Below are 19,730 nucleotides of genomic sequence, written 5' to 3'. Positions count from 1 at the left end.
ATCCAGCCATCAGCCAATCACAAATGCATACACGTACCATGTGAGTCATCAGCCATTCACAAATGCATACACACTTATTCTTGCACATGCTCAGTAGGAGCTGGTGACTCAAAAAGTTTAAATATAAAAAGACTGTGCACATTTTGTTAATGGAAGTAAATTGGAAAGTTGTTTAAAATGGCATGTTCTATTTGAATAATGAAAGTTTAATTTTGATTGAGTGTCCCTTTAACCAATGAATGCTCATTTAACCATTTAAATAGGTGCAGTGTGCCAGATAGTACAGGCTATGATTACAGCTCACGCCGAAACGCGTAAGCCAATCTGACACACTATACCCTTGCTGATGTTCCGTGGACTCTGAGGTCCTTTTTAACCTGTGTCAATAAAGAAACTTTATTTAATACACGGACTGAAAGCACCTTTCTTGAGAATTATTTTGTTAAAATCAGGGTCATACATTTCTGTAGCACTATATGGCAGCAGTTTTGCAATGTTTCTATTAGCAAGAGCACTAGATAGCAGCACTTTTTCAACACAGAATATCATGGGAACAAAGCAAATTTGATAATAGAAGTAAATTAGAAACTTTTTTTTTTATAATGGCATAATCCGTCTGAATCACAAAAGAACATTTTTGGGTTTCATATACCTTTAAATTAGGGTTGCACCGATACCAATACTAGTATCGGTACCGATACCAAGTACTTGTACTCGTGCAAATGCACCGATACTTAAACAGATACCTCCACTTCCTACCCATATGCTATCTTGTGGTGTTTTTTTAAAACTGCATGTTCCCATTTCATTTTAAACTGGAGTGTAGACTAAACTAAAAATTGTTTACTACTGTTCTGCCAATACACATTGCTGTTATTTGTAATATTGTAGGAGAGATCACTGTACCTCGTTCAGACAAACCCCTGAAGTACTGGGCAGTTAATAAACAGATTGCCAGCTCTGGCTAAAATGACCCAAAAATATCTTTCTGCCCCATGCAGTAGTGGGGGAAAGATAAAGGCTGTTCAACTTAGAATCGAACCTCGATACAAATGTCAGATTGACGTTATATAACAGCCCTACAAGCCAATTGTATCACCCCTTTAAATTTAATATTTTATTGTAATATTTTTTATTTATAAACATATTCAGTGAACTTTGTGACAAATAAAACTTGTATTATTTCATAATGTCTTTTGAATTACAGTCCTTTATTATAATAATAAAGAAGGAATCTTAAATAATTAGTCTGTATTGTGCTTGGTAAACTGTCACATAACATAAAAAAAAAAAAAAAAAAAGTATCGGTAATTGGTATCGGCGAGTATTTGAAAACAAGTATAGGTACTTGTACTCAGTCATAAAAAAATGGTATCGGTGCAACCCTACTTTAAATGATATATGCATGTACAGTATTGCTTACTATACCACTATCCATTGTTGTGACAACTCAAAAATTATTTTGAGATGTGCCATCTTTTGGTTTTAATATGTTATGAAAGGTTGTTTTTTTCCCCCTAAAACCATACCATGCTCTGTATAGTATGAATTAGTGTATAATAATAATAATAATATACTTAAAAGGGACACTGAACCTAATTTTTTTCTTTCGCGATTCAGATAGAGCATGCAATTTTAAGCAACTTTCTAATTTACTCCTATTAATTTTTCTTCGTTCTCTTGCTATATCTATTTGAAAAAGAAGACATCTAAGCTTTTTTTTTTTGGTTCAGTACTCTTCAGTTTATAGGTGGATGAATTTATCCACCAATCAGCAAGAACAAAGCAGGTTGTTCACCAAAAATGGTCCGGCATCTAAACTTACATTCTTGCATTTCAAATAAAGATACCAAGAGAATAAAGAAAATTTGATAATAGGAGTAAATTAGAAAGTTGCTTAAAATGTCATGCTCTATCTGAATCACAAAAGAATAAATTTGGGTTCAGTGTCCCTTTAACCCCTTAATGACCACAGCACTTTTCCATTTTCTGTCCGTTTGGGACCAAGGCTATTTTTACATTTTTGAGATGTTTGTGTTTAGCTGTAATTTTCCTCTTACTCATTTACTGTACCCACACATATTATATACCGTTTTTCTCGCCATTAAATGGACTTTCTAAAGATACCATTATTTTCATCATATCTTATAATTTACTATAAAAAAAAATGGAAAAAAAAAAAAAACACACTTTTTCTAACTTTGACCCCCAAAATCTGTTACACATCTACAACCACCAAAAAACACCCATGCTAAATAGTTTCTAAATTTTGTCCTGAGTTTAGAAATACCCAATGTTTACATGTTTTTTGCTTTTTTTGTAAACTATAGGGCCATAAATACAAGTAGCACTTTGCTATTTCCAAACCATTTCTTTTCAAAATTAGCGATAGTTACATTAGAACACTGATATCTTTCAGGAATCTCTCAATATCCATTGACATGTATATATTTTTTTTAGTAGACAACCCAAAGTATTGATCTAGGCCCATTTTGGTATATTTCATGCCACCATTTCACCGCCAAATGCAATCAAATACAAAAAATCGTTCACTTTTCACAAATTTTTTCACAAACTTTTGGTTTCTCACTGAAATTATTTACAAACAGCTTGTGCAATTATGGCATAAATGGTTGTAAATTCTTCTCTGGGATCCCCTTTGTTCAGAAATAGCAAACATATATGACTTTGGCGTTGCTTTTTGGTAATTAGAAGGCAGCTAAATGCCACTGCGCACCACACGTGTATTATGCCCAGCAGTGAAGGGGTTAATTAGGGAGCATGTAGGGAGCTTTTTGGGTTAGTTTTAGCTTTAGTGTAGTAGACAACACCAAGTATTGATCTAGGCCAATTTTGGTATATTTCATGCCACCATTTCACCGCCAAATGCGATCAAATTAAAAAAAACGTTACATTTTTCTCAATTTTAGGTTTCTCACTGAAATTATTTACAAACAGCTTGTGCAATTATGGCACAAATGGTTGTAAATGCTTCTCTGGGATCCCCTTTGTTCAGAAATAGACATATATGGCTTTGGCATTGCTTTTTGGTAATTAGAAGGCCTCTAAATGCTGCTGCGCATCACACGTGTATTATGGCTAGCAGTGAAGGGGTTAATTATGTAGCTTGTAGGGAGCTTGCAGGGTTAATTTTAGCTTTAGTGTAGAGCTCAGCCTCCCACCTGAAACATCAGACCCCCTGATCCCTCCCAAACAGCTCTCTTCCCTCCCCCACCCCACAATTGTCCCCGCCATCTTAAGGACTGGCAGAAACTCTGCCAGTACTAAAATAAAAAGGTATTTGGCCCTTTTTTTAAAAAAAAAAAAAAGAAGCATATTTACATATGCTGATGTGTAGGATCCCCCCTTAGACCCCAACCTCACTGATCCCCACCAAACAGCTCTCTAACCCTTCCCCTCTGCCTTAATGGGCGCCATCTTGGGTACTGGCAGCTGTCTGCCAGTACCCAGTTTTGTAAAAAATGTGGCTTTTCTTAAAAAAAAAATCCCTTTTCTGTAGTGTAGCTTTCCCCCCCCACCAAGACCAACCCCCAACCCCTTCCAGATCCCTTAGATTACATTTATAATACTGAAAATGTATTTATTTTTACTTTGAACTTTTTTTTTTCTGTAGTGTAGCGGTTCCCACCCGCTCCCGCCCGCCCACCACCCTCCCGTGCGCGTCCCTGTAGGTCCCGCCCCCGATCCCACCCCCCTCCACACACAGCATCGATGGCCGCCCACCCGCCTCCCACGTAAGCTCCCACCCGCCAACGATACCGGCCACCGATGTCCGGTGCAGAGAGGGCCACAGAGTGGCTCTCTCTGCATCGGATGGCCAAGGGGGGTTATTGCAGGATGCCTCCATATTGAGGCATCACTGCAATAACTGGAAAGCAGCTGGAAGCGAGCAGGATCGCTTCCAGCTGCTTTCCAGACCAAGGACGTACGCCACACGTCCTCGGTCATTAACTGTATTTTTTTTTTGAGGACGTGTGGCGTACGCCCTTGGTCGTTAAGGGGTTAACACAGAAAATGTAAGCAGAGAGGAAATGTACAATCAAAAGAAAGCTAGGACGACTAAAAGGTAATTTAGAAGCAATATTATATTGTACTATATTTTAAAAAATACATAATAATTGAGTTAAACTTCAAAATACATTAATTTAACATTATACTCGCCAGGTATTCTGTTCAGTGTCACCCAGTAATGTTCATCGGGGCTGTAAGTATCCTTTGACCATTTCAGCAGGTCAGTGGCTCTCTTGTCTTCCAGTATAAACTGTGCGAACTCCCTTGAGAGTGCAACATATGCTGTACCAAAGTATATGGATATATTATGCGGTGGGGAAGTTTTTTTAATCCGGGTTCTCTTAACACGAGAATTAACAATATCTTCAATATGAACATATAGTGTTCTAGGCTTCGCGTGATTTGGGGGCAGCACCCCAGGTGTAATGTTTTTCCCATTCCATTTTTTAAGATATTGTATTATTTCTTTGTTTGTCTTCAAAGGGAAATCCTGACCACATGTGTTTATAACGTATTTCCATTTGACACCTGCTGCCACCAGGTCTTTCATGCAGTTCAGATCAGCCTGGAGTCTTGATATTCCACCATACACCACAGGCTCCATTTTAGAGGACAGAAAAACATTTGGGAAACAGTCCACTAAACTATGCACAGCCAATATAAAATCAGCATTTGCCTTCTCATCTACATGAATACAGTATACATTCTGGGGCATATATATGGACCTAAACATAGGCTTACCAGAAGTCCCACTTTTACTGGGATTGTCCCTGTTTAGAGGCGCTGTCCCAGTGTCCCACCCAGTTGTTCATTCTGTCCCAGTAGGGTTGCCACCTCTGGGTTTCAAATCATGTATACGAGTTTAAGACCGCCTGAAACCCGGATACATTATTCAAAATGACTGGACTGTGACTCTCCAGCATAGTTGGAGGCTGGTACTTTGTTACATACAGGCCTGCTTAGCTTAGAGTCTGTGTCCTTCAAATTTTACATTTAGTAATACAGGCTGAGTGAGCAGCATAGGGTTTTTTAATTTTGTAGGGCTACTTGGTTTATTTTTCTAAGAATTTAACACCCCCCATTTGACCCCTGGGGAGTATGAACAGGAGGAGTATGAACAGGAAGTGCAGAGAGGCAGGATTTTTGGCGTGGATCTTGCTTTTCTTCATACAAGATAGCATTTTGGCTGTAATCTTCCTGCGTTATGGTATAGAGTAGCGTCGTAAAAACAGCTTTAGCAGGTATGTGTTTCTCTTTTACTTATTTCATTCAATGTTGCATTTATGCCTTATAAGTATTTGGCTCTGTTCCTTAATTAGACACATAAAACACATATTACACTGCAGATATTAAATTGTGTGATGTATACGCTTTTCACTATTTTATGAAATTGATAATTATGCTTGATGTTTGGCATTATTTAGAATCTGAGATTTAGATGAATGATTTATTTGCTCATGTTGTGTATGGGTTGCCATGACAACGTAATGGTGCCTTTTTCACTAGGGGGTGGTGTTATGGTCTATTTAAACTGTATGATTCACTCGGTTGACTGAGGAAGGGTAGAGTATCCACAAAACATTACGCATATAAAAGCTACTACTTTAAAAGGACCGGTAATAGCCACGCCCCCTTGACCACACCCCTACGGGCACCACACCAGGTGGTCCCAGTTTCACCTCTAAAAATTATGGTAAGCCTACCTAAACAGCCTCTCAAACGTATGGAATTCCTTATGCAGTGTCATTATATAGGCTATAGGGAAGGCAGCTTCCTCATCTGACAACGGGGAGGTGATGTAGTGGTTTTGTCTCATATATTCACCACAGTCCATGTTTTTGGTAAAGGGTGTTTTTCCCTCAGCATTTCCCCATAAGAAATATTTATTTTTGTGAATTAAAGCCTCACATGCAGCATCCAAAAGCATAGACGTGTTTGAAAATGGTACCGACTTCAGGCTTCTCCATTCTTTCCCATAATTAATGCAGCACATGATGAAAGTCATAGCGAGCAAAGTAAATAAAGAAAAAGCATAGCGCTTTGAAATAAGCATTTCTTTCTTCGTTGGCTATGGTGAAACAGTTTTGCAGTTTCTTATCCAAAAGCTGTTTTTGCCCTTGGATTTGTTTGCCATTTGATTATCAGATTCCTTTTTGTATTGTAAGAGATGGCGGTATATCAGCCTTTCCCGGTGTTGTATCTAATTATGTTTCCCAATCCCCAGCGTTCCCTCAGGCATTCGGCTATCTCCGGAACTCCGCCCCGCCTGCCTCTTAAACACCGGTGGCAGTGTTATAGTTTTTGTACTTGGTTTTTTTTCCAAAGCGTGAATAGATTTTTTCTGTTTGTGTTACCTTTTTTTTACATAAGAATGAAGCAAGTGACTGATTGGACAAGCAGCTATAGAGTAATGTGATTCTATTTATTGCGTTGCGACATCGGACAGGGTCTATAGCATGTGCAATTGTGCATTCCTAACTCGGTTTATGTTGCCAAGAAAAAGTAAGCTTTCTCATGAAACCAAGGTATTAATTATATATATTGAAATAAATATGTTTTGCTCAGCGAATTCACAAAATGAAGTATTGTAATTAGAGAACGTTTAAATGAACTGTAGTCATTTTTTAAAAGAGGAAACAAGACCACATACAATTTTTGGTTACGAAATCAAATGCACATTGCAGAAACAACCTTGACGGTTCATGGATTACACAAACAAAAACACCCTCAAACTCTATATAGGATTGGAACTCCAAAAAAATAAAATGATATCTGCCAGAGTGCCATGATAAAAGTAGAGAAAATTGTCCAAACTCAATTTTCAGATAGAAACAGTAAACAATGCATTATTCAGTTTACAATTTTTCAACATCTTTATTCAACAATAGCACTTAGATTAACGTGATAGCCCTCTCTCTATTCAGTAACTAGCAAAATCTAATGTGTTTGTCAGAATCTTATTGTCATTCTGAATTGATTATAGCAATAGTGTCATCTTAATTCCTAGTTCCAATGCAAATATTAGAGTGGCATAATACTAATTTTTGAGGAATCTGTTGGCACTCTACAAATAACTGATTAATAATAATAAGGTTTACAGGACATTTACTACTAAATACATAATATTAAAACACTTTTTTGTTACAAGTGAAAGAAAATATTGTAAAATGCATTACAGTGATTTGTTTATTTGAAAAATAAAGTTAGACACTTTTTATCACGTCAAGGTCTCTTGAAAAACCTGGGACCCTAATACAGCCACACAAATGCAGGCTCACACACAGGTGCAAGCTCATATTCAAACAAACTGGGGACTAGCCAGGGTTTACAGACTTTTGTAATCACCCTTAAAGTGAAAGTGAATCCTAGCATTGTACAAACACTAGGATTGACTATTGAAACAAATAAAGGAGACTTTCATTCATGAAGTATAAGATACCTCATGTAGAAAGCTCCTTTATTTGTTTCAATCGATTGCCGTTCTTAGCTGCTACAGTAGACCACGGTTAAAACATTTATTTGCTAAGAGGTGACGTTTTCAGCTCTTAGCCAATAGCCGCATGGTAAATCCGGCTCCCATGGGTGCCAAGCCGGATTTGCCGCCCGGTTATTGGCTAAGAGGTGAAAACGTCACCTCTTAGCAAAAAAATGTTTTGCCATGGGCTGCCGTAGCAGCTAAGAACGGCAATCGATTGAAACAAATAAAGGAGCTTTCTACATGAAGTATCTTATACTTTATGAATGAAAGTCCCCTTTATTTGTTTTAATAGTCAATCCTAGTGTTTGTACAATGCTAGGATTCACTTTCACTTTAAGCACAAGCAAAACTTAGCTGAGAGCTTGTGAGCGAGTGCTAGACTTTATTTTTGCGTGTATTGTAATGTCTGTTTAGTAATTTACCCTAGGGACTTGCTCCCAGGCTGGTCTGGGCCAAGACTGCATGTGACTCTAGAAATAGTGCAGCTTTTTGACAGTGCTATAGCACCATAGCTGAGCAGTGTTTCAGGGTCATGTGATGTGTCCCCGGTCCGGTCTGGGAGTACTGTTCCACTTTCCTTGTTTTGCTTGTGCTTAAGGGTGATTACAAAAGTCTGTGAACCCTGACTAGTTCCCCGTTTGTTTAAATATGAGCTTGCACCTGTGTGTGAGCCTGCATTTGTGTGGCTGTATTAGTGTCCCAGGTTTTAAGAGACCTTGACATGGTACCTGTGCTTGTCCTATTTGGCTAAATGCGGTAACTGACTCTCCCAGTTTCTTTTAAACTTAGCTGAGAGCTTGTGAGTGAGTGCTAGACTTTATTTTTGTGTGTATTGTTATTTATATATATATACACATTATAAAAACATCTGCCCTATAAAAACTAGACTTTGTGTCACTTAGAGATTACTACGCAAGTAAACCAGAGACTGAGCAGAATCCAATGACACCAAAGATACAATCCTAACTTGGGAATGAGACCCCTTAGGACCCCCTGAATGCACTGCCCCTATTTACTCTCATAGGTGATAATGACAAATATATACATTATATAAGCATCTGCCCTATAAAAACTAGGCTTTGTGTCCCTAAGTGACTAATACCCAAATATACGACCAACAGAGCACAATCCAATGACACCAAAGTTAAGCCCATAGAAATACGTAAGGCAGGTGGTGGGCTTGATATTAGCTTTGCCACTGCCTGTCAATTAATGACCATAGAGGTGTTTGGAGGGCGAGTAAACAAATACTGAATTTTCAAAGGTGACTTTCTCATGTGTCACCGAGATTAATAACATTATTTGATATATTGAAAACAAGTGTTAAGGCCCTGGTGTGGAGAAACATCCTTCCTTCCTTCCTTCCTTCTTTTTTGAAAAAAATTATCATTTAAAACCTGTTCAAGCAGCTTTATTTTATGAGTTGTACTTATACTGTATAATTATGCTAATTAGCATGGGCAATATTTTTGTTCAGGATAGATTGCAACCCTAACTTTACCTTTGTTTCATGCTATCAATACAATGTATTGATGCCAGTAAGTTTGCCAAGATTATTCTATTAGACTGGCAAAAACAGAACAGAAATGTAATGAACCCACTTAGGAATATTCATTTAATCATTTGACTACCAGAAATGACTATACTGCATTGCAAAGGTAAGTGTATGTTTTATCCATTGCAAACCCTTTTATACACCAGAGCAGTCTTGAAAGCTTATACTGTATTTATATCTCCAAATGGCCCAATAAAGGTATTATTGCTTTTTGTTATTTTCTTAGCATACAAATTTCTACTACTAATTATTGCAACAATAGCACCTAAACAAGTGAATACATACTTTATGATTGCATATAATGCTTTCCCACATTTGCAGAAGCTCAAATAAAGATAACACAGAGCCCATTGCATTGTTTACTAAATAGCCAGGTAAAGTAAATAAACATGCTGTTTGATACAAAGTGCTGAGGGACCAGTGTAACAATATCAGTTTAAAGGGACAGTAAACGTAAAAAATAATGTTACATAATTCTGCACTCTTTTGATCTAGGCTTCTTTTCAAAAGCGCCAGTGGTGCAATTTTGAAAAAAAGACCGTATCAGAAGAGTCTAGAGAGGAAAGCAAGGCAAGTATAAGTTTGGGGGCTAAAATCTCACAATTTTATTTCCCAAGGTGTCACTAAGTGCAGAATTATGTAATATTATTCTTTAGGTTTACAGGTCTCCAAATACTTTGGAATTGTAGTATACAGTTCTTAAAGGGACAGTGAAGTAAATTTTAAACTTTCCAATTTACTTTTATCATTAAATTTGCTTTGTTCTCTTGATATTCTTTGTTGAAGGCTAAACCTAGGTAGGCTCATAGATTGATTTCTAAGCCCTTGAAGGCCGCCTCATCTCACTGAATTGTATTAGCTTTTAACAGCTAGACAGTCCTAGTTCATGATTGCTATATAGGTAACATTGAGCTTAAAGGACCAGTAAATACAGTAGATTTGCATAAACAACAAATAAATTATATCAAGACAATGCAATAACACTTAGTCTGAACTTCAAATGAGTAGTAGATTTTTTTCTGACAAATTTCAAAGTTCTGTCTATTTACACTCCACCTGTATCATGTGACAGCCATCAGCCAATCACAAATGCATATACATATAGTCTGTGAATTCTTGCACTTGCTCAGTAGGAACTGGTGACTCAAAAAGTGTTAATATAAAAAGACTATGTTGTTAATGGAAGTAAATTGGAATGCAAATGTTGTTAATGGAAGTAAATTGGAAACTTGTTTAAAATTGCTGCTCTCTCTGAATCCTAAAAAATTAATTTTGACTTGAGTGTCCCTTTAATCGCGTGGAGTTATGCATCAGTCAACACTAATTGCAAGGTTTTAAAAAGCACTGAGTTAAGGAGGGCAGTCTGAAGAGGCTTAGATACAAGGTAATCACAGAGGTAAAAAGTATATTAACATAACAGTGTTGTTTATGCAAAACTGGGGAATGGGTAATAAAAGGGATTTTCTATTTAAACAATAACATTTTCAAGTAGACTTTCCCTTTTTATTAATGCATAGTAAAACAAATTTGTATTATTCTTTTAATTATTTATTTTGTTCCATAATCCTATATGTTAAATCTGAATATTGCAGATTTTCCTGCTTTGAAAACTAACTGGAAGAGAACATAATAGGCTTTACAAACTTAAAGGGACAGTCTACGCCATCATTTTTATTGTTTAAAAATATAGATATTTCTTTTATTACCCATTTCCCAGTTTTGCATAACCAACACTGTTATAGTAATACATTTAGTACCTCTGTGATTACCTTGTATCAAAGCCTCTGCAAACTGCCCCTTATCTCAGTTCTTCTGACAGACATGCATTTTAGCCAATCAGTGATGACTCATAAATAACTACACAGGAGTAAGCACAATGTTATCTGTATGGTACACATGAACTAGTAGTGTCTAACTGTGAAAAACTGTGCACTGAGATAAGAGGTGGCCTTTAAGGGCTTGGAAATTAGCACATGAGCCTACCTAGGTTTAGCTTTCAACAAAGACTACCAAGAGAGCAAAGCAAATTTGATGATACAAGTAAATTGGAAAAAAAAAATTAAATTGGATGCCATATTGGAATCATAAAAGTTTAATTTAGACTAGACTGTCCCTTAAAATGTGCCACATAGCTCTCTCTAAAATGTAGTTTGTTATTTTATCATATCTGCTGAAGTTCAGATTGGCTGTTCCAAATATGGAAAGTGGTGGGGGGAGTTTGACAGTTAAAAAGAATTGCAAGAAAGGGGTTTGTCAACTGTAAGGGCATTAAGATTAATGTTACCGTGTTGGATTACTGCAGAAAACATTGTAATTACAAGGTATTTACTACCACTTTAAATCAGTTACTGCCATTGTGCAGTGCCTGAATATGTGTAAACCATCCCAATGCACGTCACTCTGACATTCTGCTGTATAAAGTTGCAGATCCCTTTGCTGGCACTGGAAAAAAATACTAGTTTGTATTTGATCATACAAATTGAAAATTATACTGAGGTGAAATACCATTTCCAAGCTTCTATTAGCTTGTACATTCTAGGATTACAGATGTCTTATCATATGTCTTCAGCCAAAGTAAGCAGTAGCCAAATGCTTGCACTGTCATTAGTATTATTTATTTGTATCAATAAATAGTGCATTTCTAAAACGATTATTATAGTCATGAAAACTCTTTGTTATGCTTGATGATCCTCAACAAAGTGCTTGTACTTTTCATTGAATTCATTGTTCAAATACAGTATTTCTGATGTATGTATGTACTATACCAACATAAAAATAAAAATCTATTATAATAAAAAAGTAATTAAGAAAAACAACAACACACCCTCATTTATGAAACTGGTTTGGTTAGTGGTTAACTTATCAAGGGTTTATAATAACATGGAAGAATGTAGATCTCTTTATCAGTTCCTCTGATATAGTAACATATAGTTCCATGGCACTGACACCATAATAAGCAACATTACAAGACTAGAAATTCACATTTTGCTTTAAAGGGACAGTCTACAATAGAATTGTCATTGTTTAAAAAGATAGATAATCCCTTTATTACCCATTCCTCAGTTTTGCATATTGCATAACCAACACAGTTATATTAATATACTTTTTACCTCTGTGATGACATTTTATCTAAGCATCTTCTGACAGCCGCCTGATCACATGACTTTTTATTTATTATCTATTGACTTGCATTTAGTGCTGTGTTGTGCTAAATTTTAAAAAATATTTTGTACAGCAGCACTTAAGTAAAGGAGGAAGGTATAAAAAAAGGGCTAAAGTAGGTAAAATAAAAATTGACCTTTATTTAAACATAGTTAAAAATAGTACAAGGCTCACAAGCTCCCTGACTAGTTTGTGCTCAGTTGAACACTTAAAGGGACAGTCTAGTAAAAATTAAACTTTCATGATTCAGATAGGGCATGCAATTTTAAACAACTTCCCAATTTACTTCTATTATCTAATTTGCTCAATTCTTTAGATATCCTTTGTTGAAGAAATAGCAATGCACATGTGTGAGCCAATCACACAAGGCCTCTAGGTGCAGCAACCAATCAGCAGCTACTGAGCATATCTAGATATGCTTTTCAGCAAGTGATATCAAGAAAATGAAGCAAATTAGATAATAGAAGTAAATTAGAAAGTGGTTTAAAATGACATGCTCTTTCTAAATCACAAAAGAAAAAAATTGGGTTTCATGTCCCTTTAATCATAGGGTGAGTTTGCTTAGTGTCCTCTCCCTATTTAAAGGGAAAGTACACCTGTTGGTAATATAATATATTAAAATGCAACAACACACTGATATATAAAATAAACATATATATACATCAAAGTTAGTATTTTCCTTCAATACATGTACTGTGGAAATTGAAAAAGAGGGAATAAGCAACAAGAAACCAACCTAACAAAGAACACAGGCTGTTATGATCTATTAATTATATACCAATATTTCACATATTAGTAGATTGTACATTTCTGTCACAAAACCTTGCAGAATATATTCAAAACACACTTATAGAATCTTGTATATGGCTAGACCACTGAAATACTGCAATACCCTAATGATGGCAATACTATGCCTATACAAAAGCATAAGTATGATATATTCCATGCACAAATTATACAATGTACTAATTTAACAATAAATGAATCCCTAATATTATTCAACAAAATAATGTCCCACTCACGGTTCAAACCTAGGGGAGTGATAGTCCTAAGCTTATATATCCAATATAATAGTAACTTACTATAGTAACTATACTAATATACTATAGTAACTTACTAATATAATAGTAACTTACTTCCATCTCCTCCCCTAGGTGGGAACATGATACGATCAATTATTTGAACTTTCATGTCCAAAACATTAGTCATATGTATCAAATTAAAATGTCTTGCCACTGCAGATTCTTTTACATACTCTCTAGTGTCCCTTATATGCTCCCTAATCCTAGATCTCAATTCTCTGATCGTTTGACCTGTATATTGTATATTGCAATTTTTCCACTCCAAAAGATACACTACAAACGTAGTTCTGCAATTGACATAAAATTTATGCAAAAATTCTTCTCCAGTTTCTGAACTCCTAAAACCATTACCCACACTTATGAAACCACATGTTACACACGGACCATAACCACATTTGTAAGTTCCCTTCTTCCTAATCCAATCGCTCCTATCAGTGTGATCAGAACAAATTAAGCTAGGAGACAACCTAGAGGACAGTGAAGGTGGTCTTTTCGGCACAAATTTACATGTTCCAATCTGCAGTGGCAAGACATTTTAATTTGATACATATGACTAATGTTTTTGACATGAAAGTTCAAATAATTGATCGTATCATGTTCCCACCTAGGGGAGGAGATAGAAGTAAGTTACTATTAAAACAGGAATTATATTGGATATATAAGCTTAGGACTATCGCTCCCCTAGGTTTGAACCGTGAGTGGGACATGAGTTATTTTGACGGAATACAATGGCATAACAGCGGCAAAAAGTTAAATAACTCCTTGGGTGTGATCACAATTACCTATATGGCCCACATGAACTAGCAATGTCCTGCTGTGAAAAGCAAATAAAAAAGCATGTGATTAAGAGGGTGCCTATAGTGACTTAGAAACAGGCAGACATTTAGAGGTTTAAATGATATAAAGTATATTAATATATTAATGGCTGTGCAAAGCTGGGGAATGGGTAGTAAAGGCATTATCTATCTTTTAAACAATAACAATTTTAGTGTAGACTTTTTTTTTTTTAATGGTTTTTATTGGAGGTTCAAAATAAAGCATACATGAATATAAAACAGTGACAAATGAAAACAGCACAGTATTTGCATGAAAAAGACAATTTCAAGTTAACAATGAATACATCTGAAAATAAATTTAAAGAAAATAAAATACAAGCAGTATGCCAAGTAATGAGCAAACCACTCTTGGGCCTTAGAAATATAAAGCAAAATTACAGGAGGTTACCTTTGATCCAAGTAGACCACTCATGGGTCCCAGATGACTGACCTCATTTTTCAATTTTTATATATGTGTATAAAACAATAATACACTGAACAAATGTTACAAAACCTATTTCAATATAGCAAGCCACCATTATAAGATTTTAAAAGAAGCAGCTAGGGATGTAGATACAAATATTATTAGGGACTGAAAACAGTGCAACACAGTCACAGGAGACCGTCTTATTGGGTAGCTAATGGCACAAACCAACTAGAGCATATGACTTTTCTAAATCTATGTATATATAAATCCCTTTAGTAGCAATAGGGAGTATGGATAATGTGAGGCAATCAGGGACTTGAAATTAAGTAGAGTATGATGTCCAATATGTACACAATCGTGGCTCAAGCTATTAACCACTGCCATTTTTTTCCCTTTTTTTGTTTTTTCTTTTTTTTTTATATATCATCCTGCAAGAGAAGTGGTGAAGGTCTACCTAACAAAATTAAACTGCAGTAGTCCCATGAAAACATACATGTTAAAGAAAGTGAGAGCATTGTACATAGTACCCAGCATGGTCTAGCAATTTGACATTTTGATTAAATAGCGTCATTCTCACAGATAAATACTTAATAATCTATATGGGTGCAACAGGCACCCTGCAACATGAGCGTGGGTGTAGTCGTGGACAATAGAAACAAGAGACATTGAAATCAATAACTGTGGAAAAGAGTCTCAGTCCCAATGAAAATACATAATACAGGTGTTAGGAGAGTCTAAAAAAGGGCACTAGCCAAAATGGAGAACAAGTATGTGGCATAAAATGTTTAGCAGCACCAGTTCTAAGAGGCTTTAGTAACATTGGGAAGCAGAGTGATAAAAAAAAGTGTTCCATAGCCATTAATGATGTCGCAGACACATGGTCGTCATATAAAAAAAAAAACGGCTGGTTAGTTCACGTGTCACCTCTATCTAACAGATATATCCTTTAGTGGTAATAAATGCTCCCTGCAACAATAGCTCAGGCTTGTAATCCCAGTCATAAAGTATGGGTGTGTCCTTGTCCCCAATTTAGCCCACTCCATGCCGGTCATCCTGGGAAACACTCACTTGGTTGGGGGTTCCTGAGTACATAAATCGCCACCTCTTTATCCTCTCAGCATATCTCTCGGTCTGTGCCGCCAGCCCGGTAGTGGGAGACAAGAATTTGTGGAGGTACAGGTTTCGTGCAATTTTCAATTCCCACATAGGCATTAATGCCGGTTCCCAAATATGGCTTGTAGCAGTTGGGCCTCGCCGATATGTTTGACACATAGGAGCTGCTGGACAATGTTCGTACAAGTGATTTTCACACTTCATCATTGTCCCAGCTACTGCCGCAGATCGGGACATATTGGTTGCGAAGATCGGGTGATGCAGCATCACCATGCGACTCTCCTCTCCTCCAGCCGACTGGTGTAGCTCTGTACCGGGGTCTGGCTTGTTTAGATGCCTAGGCAGAAAACTCCGGTATTTCTCTTGAGCCGTAAATGTCAGGTTGTGATCGGCAGCTTGACCATTTAGTAGACACCTCCATTGAGCCCCAGAAGGAAATAGCAGCTCTCCCCCATTGCACAGCGGTGTAAAAGTTACTGCTATATTAGCTGTAGTCGGGAGATGCGATAACGCATCACAGCTCTGCTCTCCTAAAATTAGTTGACCCTTTAGGGCTCGGTGCTCCATCTCGTCAGTGCATCTATTGGCTGTTTCAGAATGCCTTTCAGTAGGGTTCAGTAGGGTCCTCAGGAAATAGCAGCTCTCCCCCATTGCACAGCGGTGTAAAAGTTACTGCTATATTAGCTGTAGTCGGGAGATGCGATAACGCATCACAGCTCTGCTCTCCTAAAATTAGTTGACTCTTTAGGGCTCGGTGCTCCATCTCGTCAGTGCATCTATTGGCTGTTTCAGAATGCCTTTCAGTAGGGTCCTCAATTAGTATTGGTTCTCTCATAATTTCCCTCGGCAAAGCTAGCTCTCCCTTCCCAGCTTTGGCCGATGTTGTTTTCTCTCTGTGAAGGAGAAGGATTTGAGAGATTTGTATTTCTAAAGTGGCGAAATGATTGTTAAGCAGCTGATGCATTCTCGTCTCCCATCTGTTAAGTGCCTCCATTTTAGTTTCACAGTAGTTGCACACTTCTTCCTCCCAATGACTGTAGCTCTCAGCTTAGTTCAGCGTTTGACCAAATAAAAACAATAAACTATCCAGTTGTATGTAAACTGGTTTGGTAACCCAGGGACCGGGGGGGGGGGTATTAGTGCAGGAACCCCAAAAGCACTGGCAGTCAGACAATAGAGGCCTTCTCGACCTTGTGGCTAGTCGCAGTGGAGTTAGCTGAGGAGCATAGGCAGGTCCGTGTTATACTGGAGATTCCTGAATTTATCTTGAATAGCAAAGGGTTGTTTAACTTCAGTTCAACAGGATAAAGAAGGAAAAGTATTAAAACACCTCCCAAAATATAGTTTAAGTGCAGGAGCTCTTCACAGACACGTCCTGCCGCAACAGCTATAGGCTCCGCCAACCTAGTGTAGACTTTTACAAGCAGCATACAAATTAACACTATTGAATGATATATAATTTTAATTTATTTATTTATGCATTTCTGATGGTCCATTTTGCACACTATGAAGAATTTATTTGATTTTGTTTTAGAACGCGTGCATTATGGATATTACCATGCTGCAATGTTTCAATCAATACTGGAAAACAGCACACAAAGTTCTTTGTTCAGGGGCACGGAACCCTGGATCTGCCACATTCAGTAACTTGTCACATGAAAACAAACTTTAATTAGACCTTTATTGTCACATCTAGGTCATCAGCTTGTAAATGAAAACTTTTCGGGCCTGCTATAGACCCTTAATCAACAAAGTTTTTTTTTACATTACCATGCTGCAGACAGCAGGGAAAGCTGGAAAAACTGCTGTTTACTTTAATAGTACGATACACAGACTAGTTCACTGCCATATATGTTGTTATATTTTTTATTTATGTATTTTAATTTGGAGGGTTTATTAAATACTTATATTTTATGTTAAGGATTATTATCTACTGATGCATGCCCTATACATTTGCATTACGCTGTTTGTTCTTTCAATAGCACACCTACTGAGGTCTGTTTCATACATTGTATTTATTTCAATTGTTACGGTTGAATTGCACTGGGAGATTTTGGGGCTAGGCAATGATTAATTGTACTGGGGTGTCCAGATAGGGTTAAACTGCAATGGGGGGCCTAGGGTATATTTTTGTTATTATTTATTTTGCAGAACCTCCTTTTACTTTTTATGGACTTTTATAGGTACAGGTGTTACAGCAACTTGGGTCCAAATCTTCATTGTGGCTTCTCACGGACTATTTAAATGCAACTATTGAGTAGAAATTGAATAGTAACATAAAGATGTGATAGGGTCAATAAAATGGAGCTGTTACACAAAGTTTTGTGTAGCAGTTCCATTTAGTGCATTGCATGGGATCAAGTTGTTTGTAGCCGGCAAACAGTTGAAAGGCATATACAAGGCTTTAAATGTTTACTATTATTTTTGTTATTAAAACTCATCTTAATAAACTGCTGGTATAATATTGTATTTTGAATACTTTGTAATTGTATTTCTAATGTAATATTATGTATTTACAAATATTACAGGGGTAGAATTTTTTTTTTTAATAATTTGTATTCATTGTCTTTCTTTATCCACATTACAGTTACAACAATTGATCTTTAAATTTGATAAATTTGATCACTCCTAAGAATTGTTACAGTTAAGTTCTTAAACCCCAAGTATATCAAGTCAAGAGATCACGTTCACATAACTTAAAATCATAGGGCTAGATTACAAGTGAGGTGCAAACAGTTTTTTGCGCTAGCGCAATGGACTTTTCGCAAGCCATTTTCCATTACGCTGGTATTACAAGTGGAGCGAAAACATGTTTGCGCTAACGCAATCACCTTTTACACTTTAATCCTTACTGCAATCTCAGAGCTGTGGTTAACTGTTTTCCAAAACTAAAAAGTTGCGCAAAACACATTACAAAGGGGGGGGGGGCGGAGTCTAGTCACGCAGGGAGATGGCCGCTCTTTAGAAGGACTCCTCATACCCTTACAGGCTAGTAACAGCTAGATTGGCTTAAATCCCTTTCCCCCCTATTATTTTGGGCAGATTATACACAGCGGACACCCTGCAACAGCTGAACATGATCAGGTCACCTTTCCCGTAGCACGCATCGGCCGGAATACACTACTGCCTAAAGACTTAGACTCCTTATACTGCGCAAGTCTGACAAACATCTTAGAGGTACGGAATAGATTCCGCTGTGGAGAGACCCCGTAAGACACATCCTAACAGAAGATAGGGAGCACTTAAGACTTCACCATACCTGTTGGCAAGATTGCTTGGAACAAAGCGGTGATCGCTATAGTTATCGAAGAACAGGGCTGAAGCCATTGAGGCAGGGCCTATGAATGGCGAGAGCTGACACCAACCTTAGAAGCGATCCCTGCGACATAACACAATAGGGAAAAACTGGTGGTAAGAGCATACAAGATCACGGCATATAAATAACTGCCCTAAAGGCCACCACAAGTCCATAGGTGTTCCTAAAACTATCTCAGCCATCATTGTCTTTACCTTAACTGCACCATAACTTGTAGGGTGGCCTAACTCAGAGGAAGCACATCTCAAGGCAGGAAAAGCCCTTTATCATCAGTAGGCATTATAACTATATACAACATTTTTAGGAGCTTTGGGTGATAATCAAACTGTTGTTGGGGACACATTAGAAAGGCTCATTGTTTAATCATTGATCAATTAACCAGCAATATTACTACAGCAAGGAATATCATTTTATCGTTTCACAAGGGACTGGTAGATCTTTTATATTTCTTTCTTTACAAAGGAAAACTCCTGTATTGATCAATCCTGACAAGATTTCTACCTCAGTTTGCATAAATAAGCAGTTGTGGAACAGAAGAGACTTTTTCATACCTCCAGGCATTTTATATAAATATGATGCCTTGCAAGAGACAGAGCAAATCGGAGAAAACCAACAGCTCTAAATCTCTCAGCCATTATCTTAAACCGCTTCATTCACAAGCTGATAGCTCCAAAGGTGACATGGCAGGTAGACAATTAAACGCATCTGCACAAGATCAACAACTGGATACTTCCGCTACACCATACTTTA

The 19,730-nt window shown here is 37.1% G+C and overlaps 1 protein-coding gene and 1 long non-coding RNA gene across 2 annotated transcripts in view; one reads left to right on the top strand and one right to left on the bottom strand.

Moving 5' to 3' along the window:
• Window positions 1-6,210, bottom strand: part of GCNT2 (glucosaminyl (N-acetyl) transferase 2 (I blood group)) — a 133,496-nt gene extending 127,286 nt beyond the window's left edge. The window contains exons 1-2 of the mRNA XM_053714739.1: window positions 5,736-6,210; window positions 4,183-4,757 (exon numbers count right to left, since the gene is read on the bottom strand). Coding sequence (XP_053570714.1) covers window positions 4,183-4,757; window positions 5,736-6,085 — 925 coding nt within the window. The 5' untranslated portion in view covers window positions 6,086-6,210. The remainder of the gene's footprint in view (window positions 1-4,182; window positions 4,758-5,735) is intronic.
• Window positions 6,211-9,091: 2,881 nt separating this feature from the next.
• LOC128659479 (uncharacterized) overlaps window positions 9,092-19,730 on the top strand; it is a 94,853-nt gene continuing 84,214 nt past the window's right edge. The window contains exon 1 of the long non-coding RNA XR_008402401.1: window positions 9,092-9,168. This is a non-coding gene — a long non-coding RNA (uncharacterized LOC128659479). The remainder of the gene's footprint in view (window positions 9,169-19,730) is intronic.

Source organism: Bombina bombina, chromosome 5, assembly GCF_027579735.1.
Source record: "Bombina bombina isolate aBomBom1 chromosome 5, aBomBom1.pri, whole genome shotgun sequence".
Lineage (NCBI taxonomy): Eukaryota > Metazoa > Chordata > Amphibia > Anura > Bombinatoridae > Bombina > Bombina bombina.
The sequence above is the reverse complement of the archived record's forward strand: the minus strand, read 5'-3'. Positions and strand labels throughout refer to the sequence as shown.